Source organism: Grammomys surdaster, unplaced genomic scaffold, assembly GCF_004785775.1.
Source record: "Grammomys surdaster isolate TR1022 unplaced genomic scaffold, NIH_TR_1.0 126278, whole genome shotgun sequence".
Lineage (NCBI taxonomy): Eukaryota > Metazoa > Chordata > Mammalia > Rodentia > Muridae > Grammomys > Grammomys surdaster.
In genome coordinates this window covers 3,966,303-3,984,836 of record NW_021621078.1, presented here as the reverse complement: position 1 = coordinate 3,984,836, position 18,534 = coordinate 3,966,303, and the positions used below count along the sequence as shown (strand labels likewise).

Genomic DNA, 18,534 nt, shown 5'->3' with positions numbered 1-18,534 from the left:
TGATATGTGTGGTGTGTGTGTGTGTTTGTGTGTGTGGTTATGTGTGTGCATGTATGTGTGGTCAGAGGTCAGTTGATTTGTTCCTACCTTTTGGGTCCTAGAGATTGAACTCAGCTTATCAGTCATGGTAGCTCGAGCCCTTACCTGCTGAGCCATCTCCTCTCAGCTTTCTTAGGAAAAGGACACCAGATAGAGGGCGTGTAGGGCCACAAGGAGTTTAAGAGCACAGTTGGTTGAACCTCTGCAAAATGCCTCCATATATGGAGATTTACGCACTAGCAGGTACCGGGCTGACAGCTCTTGTCCTTTGAACATACTGAACTCAGTCCTGGCTCAGGACCTCTGTTCTGCTTCCTCTACCTGATGTTCCCTTTCCTCAGAATTTTGCAAGTCTCCAGTTTTCTCATCAAAAGGTATTCCCTATGACATCACCACACCTCTGAGAAGTCTTTCCTAACTACCTGCCTTCAACCCCAAACCACACTTCTTTTCTCACTTTCTCGCTTGTCTATTGTTTACCCCTCTGTAGTCTATAGTCTATGGTCTATAGTCTGGATGCTGGGCTGCAACTTTGGGAATAGAATCTTACTTTTCATCAGTGTATCCCCGTTATCTATAAAGTGCAAGGCAAATAATAGGTGCTTAATTATAAATATTTGTAGAATGTGTAAGTATCCAATGAATGATACTATGTTTGTAATAATCCCATGTGTTTGTTGTTATGGGATGATGGGAATACCAAGGCTCTGAGAGGCTAGAAACACCCTAGTCAGTGCTTGAACACCAGTTGTCTGGTGCCAGAGTCCTTAGCTGCTGCATCATGTCGGAGTCTCAGCATTCAGTCTGGTCCATTTGCATGAATGACTGAGTAAAGAGCTGTCTTCTATAATGAATGACTCTTGGCGTCCCCTGTTATCTCCCCTGGTGGGGTGACTGAGATCATCTCTTTAAAAGGACTTCTCTAGTGCTAACGCTAGGGCTCAGCTGAACATGATTGCTCAGCCTGCTTGAAGCCCTAGCTTTGGTCCCCAGCACTGCATAAACTGGGTGTGGATGATGCATGCCCGTAATTCTAGCAGTTGGGAGATAAGAGTCAAGAGTTCAAGGCCATCCTCAGCTACTTAAAATCAAGGCCAGTCTGGGATATGAGGCCCTGTCTCAAAAAGCAGAGAAAAGGAAGGATTTCTTTGGTTACCCTTTTCTTAGAGTTAATTATGCTTTGATTGGGGAGAGAGGGCAAAACAAGATGACCCTAATTGCAGCTGACTCTGCTTCCCTGCAGGTACGAGTGGTTCCAGGAGCTCGGGCTGAAGTGGTATGGGCTGCCTGCCGTGGCCAACATGCTGCTGGAGGTGGGTGGCCTTGAATTCCCAGCCTGCCCCTTCAATGGTTGGTACATGGGCACCGAGATTGGAGTTCGAGACTTCTGTGACACACAGCGCTACAACATCCTGGAGGTGACAAGGGTTACCCTTGGGCAAGCTGGAGGATCAGGTTGGTGGGTGGGGGACCCACCCCCCAAACTGCCTCACCTTCATCACTTGGCTTCTATAGGAAGTGGGCAGAAGGATGGGCCTGGAGACCCACACACTGGCCTCCCTCTGGAAAGACCGGGCTGTCACGGAGATCAATGTGGCTGTGCTCCATAGTTTCCAGGTATGCCAGGTGTCTTGGGGTTGGTAGATGTTTTAGCAAGGTCACTTGATCCAGGTACTTGTCTGGTGCTTGATGTCTCCTTTACAACGTAGTTCATTCATGTGTGCATGCATTCTTGCTTGCTGGGTGCTGAGACCCAGCATTTGTGCTGGTCTAGCTCTGAGCGACTCTTTTCCTCCCGAGGCTGCCTGTTCCTGTACTTGAGCACTGTATGTGTCTCCTCCATTGCTCTAGGACATCTCTTAGAGACCGCTCCTCCCAGCTGCATGTCCAGGGCCTCCCTTCCTCTCTGCCCCATCATTCCCACTGTGCACAAATCGGCTGTGCTGGCTGCCATCTGCAAGACAGACATGACCAGCTAGACAACAGTTCCTGCCAATCCCTGGGCTCCTTCTCATTCTCCTGCTCCTGTTACAGCCAATGAGCCCCATCTCCTCACACTGCCTCTTCCTCAGCCACTCCAGCCTCATTTCTGTCTCCCTGGGTCTTCTGAAATTCTTGCAGGGTTCAAAAACTCAGCAGAAAGGGATCCTAACACAGGACCTTAGCTCTTCTAAATACCATGGTGTGTGTGTAAAGGTCAGAGGACAGCTAACAGGAGTCTGTTCTCTGCTTTCAGTGTATGGGTTCCAGGAATCAAACTCAGCTTGGCCAACTTGGCAGCAAGCCCCTTTACCCCTTAAGCCATCTTGCTGGCCCCCTTACTTTTCCTCCCACCCCAAATCTTCTTCCTTTAAATCACCCCATGACCAAGTCCTTCCCTCCTTGAAGGCTTCAGCCATTCATTTTCTTAAAGAACCCCTCTTGGACACTGTCTTCTTTCCTTCCACCTCCTTCAACTTGGTTTTGCTTAAGTTTCCAGTATCGGGTTGTAGGTTGAGGACCCCTGTCTTCGTTGTTTCTTTCCTCCACTGGAACTGTGAGCTGCTCAGTGCTCAGTGCGCCCTGCGGCTGGGATCCTGACTGAGTTCAGTGCTACACCTCTAGTCTAGCTCATGACAGAGGATAGGAAGTTATGGAATGGATGGACAAGCAGAGGGGAGCCCCCATTCACAAGAGCAGGGGCTACTCATGCCCCACTGTGCCAGGTGGACACAGGAGCTGGTTCCTGTGTGGACTGAGCCTTCTCTCTTCTGTGACTCCTCGGCTTTGCTTCTGTGGTTCTGTTTCCTGTAGAATCTGGATATTCGAAGAGGCCGGGAGTCCAGACCATTAGGCAGGGTCATTCATTCTTTCAATGGAGATTTAATGGATGCCTGCCTCGTGTGTGCCGGGCATTAGAATGTGGGCAGCTGTCAAAAGCTATGGGATTACACAATGTCCTCCAGGGCTGGGTCACTCTCAGGAAGATTCATCTTGTGCTCACCGGAGTAAGGGGTGGTGAGCTAACACAAAGAAGGAAGAGCCCCCGTGGGGCAGTCCCAGGCAGGGAGGACCACCCCTGGTTCACACGTCCCAACTCCCAGGGACTCCCACTGCCAATCCTGACTCTGGCAGGATGCAGATGTGTCCCAGCAAATCCACAGAGACCTGGCCATCCCCTGATGGTGTCCCTCTACTGTCCAAGTCTCCAGGCCATTCTTGTCACCATCTTCCAGAGGCTCTCTGTCTGCTGGCAGTTCATGGAGACCTGCTCGTTTGAATTTCTGGATGCTGCTCCTAGTGGTTCTCAACCCTTCTAATGCTGGGACTTTTAATACAGTTCCACATGTTGTGGTGACCCCCAGCCATAAAGTTATTTTTGTTGCTACTCCATAACTGTAATTTTACTACTGTTTGAATCATAATATAAGTATCTGAAATGCAGGATATCTGATAAGTGACCCCCAAGGGGGTGGAGACCCATAGGTTGAGAACCTGGGAAATTCTCATGTGACTAGGGGCTAGCTGCCATATGAGTGGCTGTGGTGATGGCCTGGGTCACTAACTCTGTGGACTTGGACCTGTGTGTGTTTCTACAGAAGTCACTGAGAAGACTAGGAACAGGGGCAGTGCCATGGCATAGATCATTGGCCCTCCAGTGCAGCCACTCACTGCTCTCCTCTGCTGCCATATCTCAGCCCACTCTACCTTCTTCTCCTTCAGAAGCAGAATGTGACCATCATGGACCACCACACAGCCTCAGAGTCCTTCATGAAGCACATGCAGAATGAGTACCGGGCCCGAGGAGGCTGTCCTGCAGACTGGATTTGGTTGGTCCCTCCAGTGTCCGGGAGCATCACCCCTGTGTTCCACCAGGAGATGTTGAACTATGTCCTATCTCCATTCTACTACTACCAGGTCAGGGAGAAGCCTCCTGCCTACCCCATCTTGTAGCTGAGCTGTGGAGACTATGTAGTGTGACGACCCAGGGTTGTACATTCCAGCTGAGTACCACCTTGTGCTCTCTAAGGTGTCCAGATATACGTTTATCTAGTGTACCCAATAAAAAGATACTAAAAGCAGGTGGGCCTCTACCTTCTGTGACCATGACAAAGGAAGCCAAGAGCCCACTGCTTTGTGGCTCATGTGGGGCCTAGGAAGCACTACCCTGAGCTTTGGCTAAGCCTTGGTGGGATGGACCTCTATGAGTGCAATAGAGGGTCCTCTGCCTCTCCAGCATCTCGTAGCCCAAGCCCAACCAGAACCCCACTGTCAACTCTCCTTCCTTTCTGCAGATCGAGCCCTGGAAGACCCACATTTGGCAGGATGAGAAGCTGAAGCCCAGGAGGAGAGAGATCCCGTTCAGAGTCTTGGTGAAGTACGTGGAAGTGGGCGTGTCCCTCTGTCTGTGCTGTGTCCCTTTTCCTGAGGCAGCTTTCCTGACTCCACCATGAAGAGCAGGGCATATGGAGAGTGCTCTTTATGACGTTGGCTCCCAGAACTCTAGACACCAATTCTGTGACTGATTTGCTTCTGTAATTCCAAACTTGCCAAGGAGACTGAATCAGGATGCACAGGGGCCACCAGTCAGAAAATGAGAAGTAGAGACTCTTTTCCCCTACCCCAGCGCTACCCCTGTTCTGCTACCCCTGTTCCATCTCGTCTGAAGGCTAACTCACCACTCAGCTGTCTGTATATCTGTCTGTTCATCCCCACAGAGTGGTGTTCTTTGCTTCCATGCTCATGCGAAAGGTCATGGCTTCCCGAGTCAGAGCCACAGTCCTCTTTGCTACTGAGACAGGGAAGTCTGAAGCACTAGCCAGGGACCTGGCAACCTTGTTCAGCTATGCCTTCAACACCAAGGTACTCACTTAGGTGGAAGGAGCCTGGGATGAGTGTGAGGGGTCCCCTGGGAGCTGAGGGATGATGATGCCCATGCTGTGTCACATAGGTCGTCTGCATGGACCAGTATAAGGCAAGCACCTTGGAAGAGGAGCAACTGCTGCTGGTGGTGACAAGCACATTTGGGAATGGAGACTGTCCCAGCAATGGGCAGGTGTGTGGCCGGGGACACTGGTCATCTAGGGGCAAAGAGGCTTAGGAGGACCAAGAAAAGGGTCCAGGGAACTGACCAACTCTTATTTATATGTATTTAGATTACTTGAGGGGATTCATTACATATCTCTATCTCTATCTCTATCTCTATCTCTATCTCTATCTCTATCTATATCTATCTATCTATCTATCTATCTATCTATATATATATATATATATATATATATATATATATATATATATAGTGTGTGTGTGTGTGTGTGTGTGCGCTCACACACAAGCACGTGCGCCTGCCCACACACCCCATAGTTTGCCTGTAGAGGTTAGAGATAGAGGTTAGAGGACAGCTTGCAGGAGACAATTCTTACCTTCCGTAATGTGAGTCCCTGAGGTTTTTGGGCTTGGTGGCACTTTTATCTCCTGAGCCGTCACTGCAGCCATAATCTACTTTAAAAAAAAAATTCAAAAATACTTATTTAACTAAGCATAGAGATGTTCACTTGTAATCCCAGAACTTGGCAGTAGAGGTTGGAGGATCACAAATTTAGGCCCAGCCTGGACTCCATGGGGAATCTTGACTCAAATTCCCCCTCAACAAGGATTCCTATTTAGGGGCTGGAGAGATGGCTCGGCAGTTAGGATGGATTGCTGCACTTCCAAAGGACCACAGTTCAGTCCCAGCACCCACACCAGGTGGCTCACAGTCTCCTATGACTTCAGCTCCGGGGACCCCAACATTGTCTTCTGCCTCCCTGGGCACCCACACTCCTGTACATAGATGCACTCTCTGACACAAATTTTTCTTTAAAAAGAATTCATATTTTAAAAACAAAATGTATTGGAGCTGGAGAGATGGCTCAGGGGCTAAGAGCACTGACTGCTCTTCCAGAGGTCCTGAGTTCAATTTCCAGCAACCACATATGGTGGCTCACAACCATCTGTAATGGGATCCGATGCCCTCTTCTGGTGTGTCTGAAGACAGCTGCAGTGTACTCACATATAAAATAAATAAATAAATCTTAACAAATAAACAAAAACCGTATCATTCTCAAAAATGGAAAATGGGCCAAGCATGAATTTTGTCTAGCTGTCCTCACGCAGGACTGCTTAGCCTTGTGCTTTGAGCAGGGGCAAGTATAAGCAAGATGTTAAGGCTTGGTTAACACCAACTTGAGTTCGTCTCTCCAGTGTTGGAAGGATGAAAAGGCTATCAAAAAGAAAGTACATAAGAAGAGATTACAAAAGGCTCAGCTTCCCACAGTGCGATGGGTCCCACGCTGCTGGAAAATCAAGGTTATTTTAGAGCATCTGTTGTTCGTAGCAACTTCCAAGCAAGAAGCAAGGTTTATATTCTGTTTGAGGAACTGTGTGTTCTTCCAGAGCTAAGCAGGAATGCAGGGACTTCTGGGTCTTCCACTGAGGGGCAGGGCCCCAGCCCCATGTGAGCTGGTTCAGCTGGAGTGAGGGTCAGGGCTGAACTTGTCCAGTGGCTTTCCCCCTTGAATCTGGATTCTGCGCCTGCTCAGTGTGGCCAGTGTTTAAACAGACCGTCACAGTAAAGGAAAGCAGTGGTTTGTAGCTCCTGGCCTGAGAACTCTGGTTCCTTGTCTTTTGTAGACTCTGAAGAAATCTCTGTTCATGCTGAGAGAACTCAACCACACCTTCAGGTGAGGCATTCTCCCATATCCCTGCCTCCTGGGCCCTGCATGGGATCAGACTAAGGGACAGGGTATGCACAGAATGCCTTCTCAGAGATGTCCAGGGGCAGACAGAGTTCTGGTCTGAGGTTTGTCTTCTGAGTGGGTTGAGAATCAAGACTAGAAACTGAGTCTGTCTTGCAGGTTTGAGGCCTAGATTCCATTGGTCTCATGACCAAGGAAGGCCAGACTGCGGTGTGACTTGGTGGGCATGGGTCTGAATCTCCATGTGTGTCCTTCTCGGCAGGTATGCTGTGTTTGGTCTTGGCTCCAGCATGTACCCTCAGTTCTGTGCCTTTGCTCATGACATCGACCAGAAACTGTCCCACCTGGGAGCCTCTCAGCTTGCCCCAACAGGAGAAGGGGACGAACTCAGCGGGCAGGAGGATGCCTTCCGCAGCTGGGCTGTACAAACCTTCCGGGTCAGTTTCCAGTCAGACAGGCTGTAATGAGCTCATGCCAAACACACCTGGGCCTGATGTCTTGGGTGTCATGACCTCTGCCAGGTGTGGGGCGGGGGGGGGGTATGGGCCTGACATCTCAGGTTAAAGCTGCTTCCCCAACCCCCACCCCACCAAGAAGAATGTCACTCCTGTGTGAGGCTCCAGGTGGGAGAAGGCAGCTGATTGGCCCCCTGCCCTGACCTTGTGTCTCCAGGCTCTTCCTACTGATAGACTTGGCCACCCAGCTATAGTGAGGTCTTCCTTCAGTCTCCCAGCTCTGTAGAGGAAGGGACACAGGACACACTGCTGAGCTCTTGTGATCTGATTTTATCTCCTTAACTCTTTACTCTCTGGGCTTCTCCCTGCTGGTAAAGGGAGCTTAACACTGAAATGGATGGACAGCAATAAGAAGCCCAGCAGACTTGGTTCCAAGACTCGGGTCTCCTCCGTGAACTTTTCTACCGGATGGGGAAGCCCCGTACCTCCCTCGTTATGTGGGAAGGGTTAGATAGATGATAACAACTTTCTATCTGTTACAATAGAAATAGCCACTGTGTGCCAAGCCTGCGCTTCTCTGAGCTCTTCCAGCCCCCTTCAGATGGCACACTGAGGTGTTCTGTTATTCGGTATTTGATCTATGGTGACAGTGATGATGAATGCCATTCTGCCTAACTTTCCAGGCAGCCTGTGAGACGTTTGATGTTCGAAGCAAACATCACATTCAGATCCCGAAACGCTACACTTCCAACACAATATGGGAGCCACAGCAACACAGACTCACCCAGAGCCCAGAGCCTTTAGACCTCAACAAAGGTAACAGCCCCTCTGCACCCTACTGGTCTTTCCTGCTTGAGTTGAGGCTGACTGAGCCCTGAACCAGTAGTCAAGGAATCCACCATGCCCTTCTGAATGAAGGCAGTCACCCAGTACTGCCAGGCATCTGTCTCCCTGGCTACAGAGCCTGTTGGTACAGAGCTTTGGGCTCTGAGGGTCAGAAGCTCTGGGAGAGTGGTAATGAGCACAGGGAGCTAGCATCAGTGGGTGGGTGGTGGAATTAACTCTTGCCAAGCACTGTGCCAGCCTCTTGGTCCACACAAACTGCCCACCAAGGGCAAAGGTAGCATGCAGGAGTGCTCAGCACAGCATACGGGGCTTCCCCCAGCACATCAAAGGTTCTATGTACCACCTCTGTCTGTCTCCCCAGCCCTCAGCAGCATCCATGCCAAGAATGTGTTCACCATGAGGCTGAAATCCCAGCAGAATCTTCAGAGTGAGAAGTCCAGGTAAGGATGGGCAGAGATGCTTGCCTGGTACTCAAGATTGCTCTGGAGTTCACAAAGAACCAGAGAGAGTTCTGTACGTGGGAAGGGGAGACATGCCAGCCAAGAATATCACCGTTGGGACCACCTCCTCTGCTAGTCCTTGGCATCTGTGCCTTTGCCCAGTTTGGAAGCTGGATGTCTGCCTCACTGGCTCTTCCTCCTCTCTGAACTCTCACCACAGGGAGTGACCAGGGGACACTCAGACCATTTGAGTCTTCAGACCTTTTGTGAGAATGTTTGGCAAGGATAGGAATTCCTCAGGCAGGTGGAGGAGGACTGGGAGCGATCTGTGATTGTATCTGTGTTGTCCCTCCTCTCCTTCCCTCCTGTCCTGGGGGAAAGTGGCCTCAGTTCCAGTGAGAACAGGATTTGTTCTGGAGACAAAAAAAGGCCATCTCTGGTGCCCATACACTCTGAGCAAGATGCTTCTTGTGGCAAAAGCATGGCCAAGCCCGCCATGCTCCTCTCACTGCTAGGGAAGGCTGTAGCCAAACTCCTCCAGGAAACTCCGGAGCGCTAAAGGGATGTCTTGTCACAAACTGGCTGGTGACCAGGCTGGTGGCAGGAAAACACTTGCCCTGGGGAAGCCAGCAGTCACTCATGGCTCTCTTTTCTTCTGTAGCCGCACCACCCTCCTTGTTCAGCTCACCTTCGAGGGCAGCCGAGGCCCCAGCTACCTGCCAGGGGAACACCTGGGGGTCTTCCCAAGCAACCAGACTGCCCTGGTGCAGGGAATCTTGGAGCGAGTTGTGGATTGTCCTATGCCACACCAAACTGTGTGTCTGGAGGTTCTGGATGAGAGTGGTGAGCTCCTGGGCCCAGACAAGCCTCTGTTCCCCCTCACTCCCATCTCTGAGGACTGGGCCTGTGTCTGTCCTGATCTATTCCCAGCCCAGCTCATGGGAGAAGCTTTCTGGCATTCACTGGTAGTGATGCCTTCCCCCTAGCCTTGGAGGAGGCATTGGAGAAGCAAAACCTGGCAGTGTCCACCATCATCAGGAGAAAGGGAGTCAGCCTGAAACTTAGAGACGAGACACCTGAGGCATCCTTGGGGCTGTAAGAACCCGGATGTGGTCCAGATGTGATGCATTAGTAATAAAGTCCTTGTCTCTGGAAGGGACCGAGGGGAGAGGAGAGGAATTAAAGCAATATGCTAACATGCACTAAACACCTGTGGACCAGGGAACGGGCATTGTGCCAGTGACTTCCCAAATGTGGCTTCAGTGCCAGCACAGACTGTGTCATCATGTCTGTTTCTCAAGAAAGCATCTGGAGGTCACAGGACTCAGACACTCAGCTGGGAAGTGGAAGCCAGAGTTTGCACCTAGGTCATGCCATGACTCTTCACATGCTGTCTCTTGGGACTCCTGAAGCCCAGCCACCACAATTTATACTGATCTGTTTACCTAGAGCCTCTTGCTTCAATACCCCAGGATACTGTAGCCATAAAACTCTCTCTAAAAGAGCAACCAGTCTCTGGGCCATACATCAGTCTCCAGTGGACTTAGTCACTAAGTTTGAGGTTCACCTGGGGGTGTCAGAGACTCAAGTATGGGCCACAGAAGGATATGCTTAGTCTGTCAGGACAAAGTCAATATGGGACCCCACTTGGGAGCAATTAATTGTTCAGCCTGTCCTGGCAGCCCTGTCTCAGCACCAGCTCCTGATCTTTGCTCTTTCTTGAGCCAAGATGTCAGAGTCACCTCTCCCTTGCAGGTGAATGATAGACATCGTCTGAGAGACCCAAGTAGGGCCTTTCCCCACCCTGACACCTTTCTTCCTTCCATTCAGGAAGCTACTGGGTCAAAGACAAGAGGCTACCCCCTTGCTCCCTGAGCCAAGCCCTCACCTACTTCCTGGATATCACTACCCCTCCCACCCAGCTGCAGCTCCACAAGCTGGCCCGCCTTGCCACGGAAGAGGCTGACAGGCAGAGATTGGAGGCCTTGTGTCAGGTGAGGGTCTGACTGGTAGATGAGGCAGGGGCATTTCATAGAGTAGAAGGAACAGTGCCTAGATCTGAGTTCAACCTCTGAGACTATCCTCCTGAGTTCCTAGGTGTATCTTGTCCATGTCTGCTGGGGGCTGGGCATCATCTGTTGCCTCATCTCTAGTACACAGTACTGAGTGAATGAATTTCTCTGGGAGTCAGTATGATGTAACCTGAATTCGTTACGTGTCCCATTCCTGTGGCTAATGCATGACAGAAGGATGGTAAGGGAAGGAGGGTTCATTTTGGTTCATGAGGGTCCAGTCCATCATGGTGGAGTGTTATGACAACAGGAGTGTGAGTGACAGGTCACACTGCTTCCGGAGCGAGGAAGCAGGAAAGGTAGATGCCGATGTCAGTCTAAAGTCCCAGCCCATAGGAATTCAGGGTGGGTCTTCCCCAGTTAAACCTCTAGAAACACCTTCACCGAGGTGTGTTTCCATAGTGATCCTAAATCCAGTCATGTTCACAGTGAAGAATAATAGCCAAAGTGCACTTCCTTAGAATCTGACTAAGGGGATGGCCTTTGTCTTCCCAAATGTGGAACAAACTTGACAGTGGGTAAGTGGGTGTACTGGCAGGTGCGGGGCTGAGTTAACGAGTTAGTGGGGTGATGCATTAGGTCATTTGCAACTTCCAAGTCCATGTCTTTGTAAAAGGCACCTGAGGCAAAGTCACGGGACACATTGTCACCATCTCAACAACTCTGTGTGAATGGCTGCACACAGTCCATGAGGACTAGGGTTAAGCTAGGAGGGACATCTGGCTGTGATTTGAACCCAGATCCAATTGGCTCCAAGTTACAGTGTAATAAAGACATTAGCCCAGCTGGGTAGAGTGATGCATGCTCGTGATCTCAGCATGCAGGAGGCTGAGGCAGGAGGATAGTGAGTTAGAGACCAGTCTGAGCCAACAATGAGTTTAAGGTCAACCTGAGCTAGGCAGCAAGACCTTGGCTCTAAATCCTTTCCAAACAAAGAGGACATTGAGCCCTGCCCGTGAGTTGTGATGTTGGGGAGGTTTCTGTGTTTTGATTTTTGTCTTTGTTTTGTGGGTGCTAGTGTTTTCCCTCAGACCTTCACACATCCCAGGCTCTACCACTGAGACAAACTCCTATTTCTTCTCTTACGTTTTTTCGGAGGCAGGGTTCCACTAAGTTAGCCAAGCTAGCTCTCAATTTGATCTGTAACCCCTGTCGGCCTTAAACTTGGAATCCTCCTGCCTCAGCCTTCTAACTAGCTGGGGCTGCAATCCTGTCTCACTGTTATCTTAATCCTACCCGTAGTAGAGTTCTAGGCACAACTGAGAAATGCTACTAGCTGCCACAGGTCCTTGCTTCCCATCCAACGGAGTAGCCTCAGCACCCTGGACAGCGCTCGTCCTTAGCCGCGTTTGTTGAAGGAATGGATAGACAGCTCCTTCTCCCACACAAGGCAGGTCTCCCAATCCCTCACACTGCCCTTGCCTTTCAGCCCTCAGAGTACAACGATTGGAAGTTCAGCAACAATCCCACGTTTCTGGAGGTGCTGGAAGAGTTCCCATCATTGCGCGTGCCCGCTGCCTTCCTGCTGTCCCAGCTCCCCATTCTGAAGCCCCGCTACTACTCCATCAGCTCCTCTCAGGACTATACCCCCTCGGAGGTTCACCTCACTGTGGCTGTGGTCACCTATCGCACCCGAGGTGAGACAGGCAGACTCCAGTGTCATCTGCACAGGTCCTTCTAGGGGCAGCTGTCCTAGATTGCTTTCTGTTGCTGTGACCAACACTATGACTGCCACCATTTCAGGGGGAGGTCCAATTTAGGGGTTTAACTTACAGGTTACAACTGTCACCAAGGGAAGCCAAGGCAGGAGCCATGGAGGAGCACTGCTTATTGGTTTGTTCCCTCTGGCTTGCTCAGGTACCTTCCTTATACAGCTCAGGACCACCTGCCCGGAATCAGCACTCCTCACAGTGGGCTAGACTGTTCTCTATCAATCAGCAGTCAAGAAAGTGCCCCACAGATGTGCTCATAGGCCGATCTGATGACAAGTCCTCAATTGAGGGTCCCTCTTCCCAGGTGTATCAAATTGATGGCCAAGGTTGACCACCACAGCAGCTGTTCAACACTTGGGGCTTTGTCAGCTCCATGCTGCAGTGACAGCCACCTGCCAGAGTTGTCAGTGATGTAAGATGCTGTGTAGGGCACGGTGCCACAAAGCAGGCATGAAGCTGGCTCCTTTGTTCCAGACCTATGGGAGATGGCTTCCATGTGTATTTTTACAAGGGAGGAAAAGAGGCATGGAGAGGTTAACCCACTTGTTCAGAGACACCTGTTATTAACTAGAGACTCAAATTCGGGAGTTTAACTGCTGAAGCTAAGAACTGGACGACTGTTACGGTCTCTGACTGATGAATAGGCTCAGACGTGAAAAACCTTGACTGTGTAGGAAACCCAGTTATCTCCAGTCATCCTAACGATGCAGCTGGATGCAGGGAACTTTTTCATTCCCTTGGTGTTCTCATCCTGTGATGGCTGTGTCTTGCCTCCATGCTAGGGGCCACACTGGGTGTGGAAACTGCAGATAGGTCCTGCTCGAATAGAGCAGCCAGAAGGTCAGAAAGAGTTCAGGCATTGACACACATGGACATATGGTGTGGGTGCCCAGAAACCCCAGGTATCACGAGGAGGGGAGTGGGCTGTGTGTGAAGCTGCCATAGCCTAGGAGGTCCAGTGTTCTAGGCTTGGATCCTTCACTGGATAGACCTCCCTGTTCTAACCTCTGTAACCGAGCTCTGTTTGAGCTGGAAGGACTGGGAAGGGTCCACAACTCCGAGATCTCTCTCCTTGGCAAAGAACACAGTTTGTAAATACTGGACAGAGCCTGCTTGTGTCTGTCCATCCTCACTGACCATTGAATGAGAGAGGAGATGTGGTGAGCCCTGAGAAGGCTGGTTCATGCAGAACAGAACCAAAGAACTATTCCAGTTGCTAAAGGCCTCCTTTACATGTCAGGCCATGGGGAAGTGAATGGAACCCAGAGAAAACTGGGGTACCCACAAGCCCAGGGAAGGCTTCTGGAGAAGGCTGAGATGCCAGAACAGACAGGAAGTGGAAAACCATCCCTCATCCTATTTGCCTATAGGAGTTCCTATTGGCAAAGGCCTTCTCCATGGGGACACTCAGCAGTGGCCAGCCCTGGAGGATCATTTCACACTGCTGTGGGCAGAGTCTTGGTGGGGAGAGGATGCTGGGAGGGTCCCTAGACAAACACTTGGGAGATGCTCTAGCTTAAGATTGAGGAACCCGAGCATGAACATAAGTCCACCATGACTTTAGTCACCCGGTCCCTTTATCTTCTCTGTGACTCAGTTTCTACAATGGTAAAGGGGCAGTTGCTCACCAGGTCCCTTACTGCCTTCCCTGATCCATGTAGACAGTTGGGAGAGAAGGTAACTCCTCATTCAGGGACCAACCACCGAGCAGGGCTTGACACTGTAGGAAGAACACCCAGCTGAGTTGCATGAAGGCTGCAAGGTTTGTTAGTCAGACCTGTGCTATCTTTGCAGATGGTCAGGGTCCCCTGCACCATGGCGTCTGCAGCACTTGGATCAGTAACCTGAAACCCCAGGACCCAGTGCCCTGCTTTGTGCGAAGGTAAGCACCCACTCAGGGCCCTTTGGAGCCCCTGGCTCCTGGGGATTCTGCAGGGCAAGGGAAGGGTCTAAGACTGAGTCTCCCCTTGGCCCATAAAGATTTGAGGGTAACTTTCCATCTCCTCATTTTGCCATCTGGCTACAAGGAGTAGTGGAGCCCATGGCAAGGACCCAGTGATGCTTGTGCTGGGATCCAGTGAGATTGGCCAGTGTGGGGAGATGCTGTACTTGGGCCAGGAAGATAAAGCTGTACACAGGGCTTGGGGATCAGTGTTTCCCTCCATCCCCGCCAGGCACCCAGGTTCCCAGCATGTGCTTCTGGCTTGGGGCATCTGAAGACCAAGGTCTTTCTCCTGTCTCCCTGCAGTGTCAGTGGCTTCCAGCTCCCTGAGGACCCCTCCCAGCCTTGCATCCTCGTTGGGCCTGGTACGGGCATTGCCCCCTTCCGAAGTTTCTGGCAGCAGCGTCTCCATGACTCCCAGAACAAAGGTACGGCTCTCAATAGGAAGGGAGTGTGCCTGTCACCAGGATCGATCTGATCATTACACAGGCACATCAAATTACTACACCGTATCCCAAAATTAGGCACATAGAGTTGGAGTGCTTGACCCCGCCCACTCCATTTCTCCATGTTTCCTTGTTAATTTTTAATGTATCTAGAGGAATACGTGTCCTGGGGTACATGTGGAGGTCAGAGGTCGACTTACTTCTCTTCTTCCAGGAATCAGATTCAGGTTGTCAGGCATGACGGCGAGCAGCTCTTCCTGCTGAGCCATCTCATCAGCCCAGTTTGCTGGGTTTTAAATGCTTGCCTCATTGTCGGTATCATCCATTAAATAACACAGAGAGTAATACGCCTGTGTACAGGTCCCTAGGGTTAAGAGATGAGAGTAACAGATTTTAGATGAAGACATTTTCTTTTCATTTGAGAAGTAGCTGAGAAGGATGGACAGCTCTGTCTGGAATCCTCTGGATGACGCTATTCTGGAAGGAACCCTTAGCGATGTTTGATCTTCAAGACCCTGAACATGAAGTCTAGCACAGCCAATAGCATTAGGAGGCGGTTGGGATATTCTGGGTGCCTGAGGCCTCAGCACCTGCATTTAATGTAGCACCTGGGTCTGGGGAGATGATTTTCACAAAAGAAGGCCACAAGTTTCTGATATTCTACTAAAAGAATGTTCTTAGAATGGCACACACATATAGACACACACACTCACACACACACCTATATGTATTTGAGACAAGGTCTTGCTATTGTAGCCCTGGCTGGACTGAAAACTCCCTATATAGACAAGGCTGTCCTCGAATTTGGAGGAATCAATCCTCCTGCCCCTAATTCCCAAGAACTAGCTATAATATCTTAAAAGAAGTAAAATTAAAATGCAGTATGTCAAATAAAAGAATAATGTACGTGCATAATCAAAATTGATACTGAACCCCCCCCCTTTTTTTTACTGGACCATGATTTTTAAGAGTGTCTCCATTAGATATAAAACGGGGATAATGACAGATCAGAAACCTACCCATTGGGTACCTGGTGGCCACGGGCTGCCCTCTAGTGGCCATTGTGGTAACTGCAACCTTGGGTCTTCAAGGGTTCAAAGGAGGCCGCATGACCTTGGTGTTTGGGTGCCGGCACCCAGAGGAGGACCACCTCTATCAGGAAGAAATGCAGGAGATGGTCCGAAAGGGAGTGCTGTTCCAGGTGTGCACAGGCTACTCCCGGCTACCCAACAAACCCAAGGTAAGTGCAGCCACCCAGCAAGCTGGCAGAGTGTGTATGATGGCCACTGCCCAGGCTATACAGCCCTTCCTCTCCAAGCCTTTACCTCCTCTGTTCCACAGCTAAGACAGTTGCACAGTGTTAGGGAGATCTGAGGAGCACTATGACAACATGGAGCTCACTGTAGTTTAATCTCCACAGCACAGCCACCAGCAGGTGCCCAGCAGCGCTGGAACTTGGGGCTGTGCCAGGCTAGCTTTATGCTTAGCTCAGCAAGACTGGAAGGTGGAGCTGATCCCACAGGGCCCTCAGGTGGGCACTCTGCTCCAGGGGCATGAACAGTGTATACAGACTCTCCATTCAGAACCCTGTGAACATTCCCTAAGGACCCCTTTGCATCCTGGCTGGATGACCAGTGGGTCATCTTCTGTGAAAAAAACAAAAAACAAAACCATAAACAGACAGACTCCCAATCAACTGCAGGACCTTCTTTATAAATGGGGAGCCTAGGAGCCTATACCCAAGCCACGAATCAGAGCTGAGACTGATACATACTGGGGAGTCCCCTCTTTCTGGGGTGTAGGCAAGCAGATCTCAGCACTTTGGGCAGAGTTATAAGCTTGATGTCTCTGGAGTGTGGTGAACTCAGGGAAGCTCTGTAGGTTCCACCGGCCAGGAGGACTTGTATATCCTGAGCTGAGGTCCTGACTGAAGCCCTCACTGGCCCTCTTCCCCTCCCCATGGCCAGTACGCCTGAGCACAGTGACATCAGCATCCAGGGCTGGTCCCACCATGTCCTCTGCTTTTAGGTCTATGTTCAAGACATCCTGCAAAAGCAGCTGGCCAATGAGGTACTCAGCGTGCTCCATGAAGAGCAGGGCCACCTCTACGTTTGTGGAGATGTCCGCATGGCCCGGGATGTGGCTATCACTTTGAAGAAGCTGGTAGCCACCAAGCTGAACTTGAGCGAGGAGCAGGTTGAGGACTATTTCTTCCAGCTCAAGGTAAGGGAGCTGGGGTGGGGCCCTCAAGAAGGGAGTAGGCCAAGGTCACATGCCTTTGGAACCAGGACCAGAACAGCAGACCTGGGGGGGGGGGTGCTCTGAGACCTTCTGCACCACTGCAGAAACCTGGGGCTGGCTAGGCTCCTGGAGCCTGGACTTTCCATTCCACAGTGGTTGCCAGCTAGCTGAGAAATCAGGCTAAAGTGTTCCATTTCTCTGTCTGTGAGAGGAAAGCAGCAGTCTCTGCTCTCCACACTCCTGCATAAAAGCCCACAGAGTAGAACAGGGCTGTGGAGGCCTGTCCCCTACTGGCTATGGGGAACATACACTTATTTGCAGTAGGCTGCTGCTGGGTGCTTTCATTTCTTGTAGGAAGGACTCTTGGTAGCAGGGCCTGCCTTGTGCCAGGTGCCCATCAGTGACTGTTCTGTGACCTTTCCTTCTGCCCTTCTAAGGGCTTTGTGAGGGATGAGTGACTGTTACATCATTTTGCAGATGGAAGGGGTCCTGGTGCCCCAACAGCGAATGTGAGAGCCCGGGCACAGCCTCTCTCTGTCTCTCTGTCCCTAACCCTGCCTTTAAGGCTCCCAGTTACGCTCCACATTTATATTAAGCACCTAGTATGTGTTAGAGATAAGAAACAGTTAACACAACAGGTGAAAAAATGTGTCAGTATCACCATAGATTACAGAGCACACCTGTATCGTCAGCACTGGGGAGGTCCCAGGGTCAAGAGTTCAAGGCTGTCCCTTGGTTTCATAGTCAGTCCAAGGCTAGCCTGGGCTACATGGGATCCTGTCTCAAAAGTACAAAAGCAAAAAGCCTACCTAAACAGAGTTTACATTCTGGCAGAGTGGATTAAATCAAGCACATAGGCTGTGCACTGCTTTGGGTAAGAATTACACAGAAAAGCAGCTCACAGCTGAAGTGTTCATGGTTTAATGAAGAGGTTTGGGGAAAGGGACACTGGGAGATGACATTTGAGAAAATACCTGACAAAGATAAGGAAGAAGCCTTGTGCATACTGGAGACAGAGGTCCAGACTGTTCTGTCGGGCAGCAGCATGTTCAAAGGTCCTGGGATGCAGACTATTCTGACACCTGTGATGACCAGCTAGGGCATTGTGGGTGCTTTCCAAAAATGTGTTCAGTGCTTGCCAGATAGTTCGTGGATGCTTGACATCATTAACAAAGGACTGCAAGGAGCAGGTGGGGCAGAGGCAGTGCACACCTGTCAGTCCTAAGGCTTTGGGGAAGCTGAGGCAGGAGAATGATAAGTTCAAGTCAGTATGGACTACCTAGGGCTGCAGAAATGCAGAGGACATATCTATAACTTCAGCTCCAGGGGATCTGATACCTTCTTCTAGCCTCTCAGGGTACAGCATTCATGTACACACAGGCACACACATGCACACACACGCACACACATGCACACACACACACATACATACACACTTGAAAAATAAAATTGTAGCCAGACATGGCAGCACATACACACCTTTAATTCTAGCACTCAGGAGGCAGAGGCAAGAAATAAAATCCTTTATGTTTTATTTATTTTAATTTAAAAAGAGAAAATGAGTGCCGGGGTTATAGCTCAGGCCTTGCCTAGCCTAGAATATAAAAGGTCCCAGATTTGATTTC

The 18,534-nt window shown here is 50.4% G+C and overlaps 1 protein-coding gene across 1 annotated transcript in view; it reads left to right on the top strand.

The window, feature by feature from the left end:
• The window catches only part of Nos2 (nitric oxide synthase 2), a 36,093-nt gene that overhangs the window by 16,531 nt on the left and 1,028 nt on the right, over positions 1-18,534 (top strand). The window contains exons 10-26 of the mRNA XM_028759163.1: positions 1,283-1,457; positions 1,555-1,656; positions 3,742-3,936; positions 4,314-4,396; positions 4,737-4,881; positions 4,970-5,074; positions 6,691-6,740; positions 7,018-7,192; positions 7,894-8,026; positions 8,418-8,496; positions 9,158-9,339; positions 10,327-10,490; positions 11,998-12,205; positions 14,075-14,162; positions 14,529-14,650; positions 15,760-15,908; positions 16,697-16,891. Of these exons, the coding sequence (XP_028614996.1) occupies positions 1,283-1,457; positions 1,555-1,656; positions 3,742-3,936; positions 4,314-4,396; positions 4,737-4,881; positions 4,970-5,074; positions 6,691-6,740; positions 7,018-7,192; positions 7,894-8,026; positions 8,418-8,496; positions 9,158-9,339; positions 10,327-10,490; positions 11,998-12,205; positions 14,075-14,162; positions 14,529-14,650; positions 15,760-15,908; positions 16,697-16,891 (2,350 nt within the window). The remainder of the gene's footprint in view (positions 1-1,282; positions 1,458-1,554; positions 1,657-3,741; positions 3,937-4,313; positions 4,397-4,736; positions 4,882-4,969; positions 5,075-6,690; positions 6,741-7,017; positions 7,193-7,893; positions 8,027-8,417; positions 8,497-9,157; positions 9,340-10,326; positions 10,491-11,997; positions 12,206-14,074; positions 14,163-14,528; positions 14,651-15,759; positions 15,909-16,696; positions 16,892-18,534) is intronic.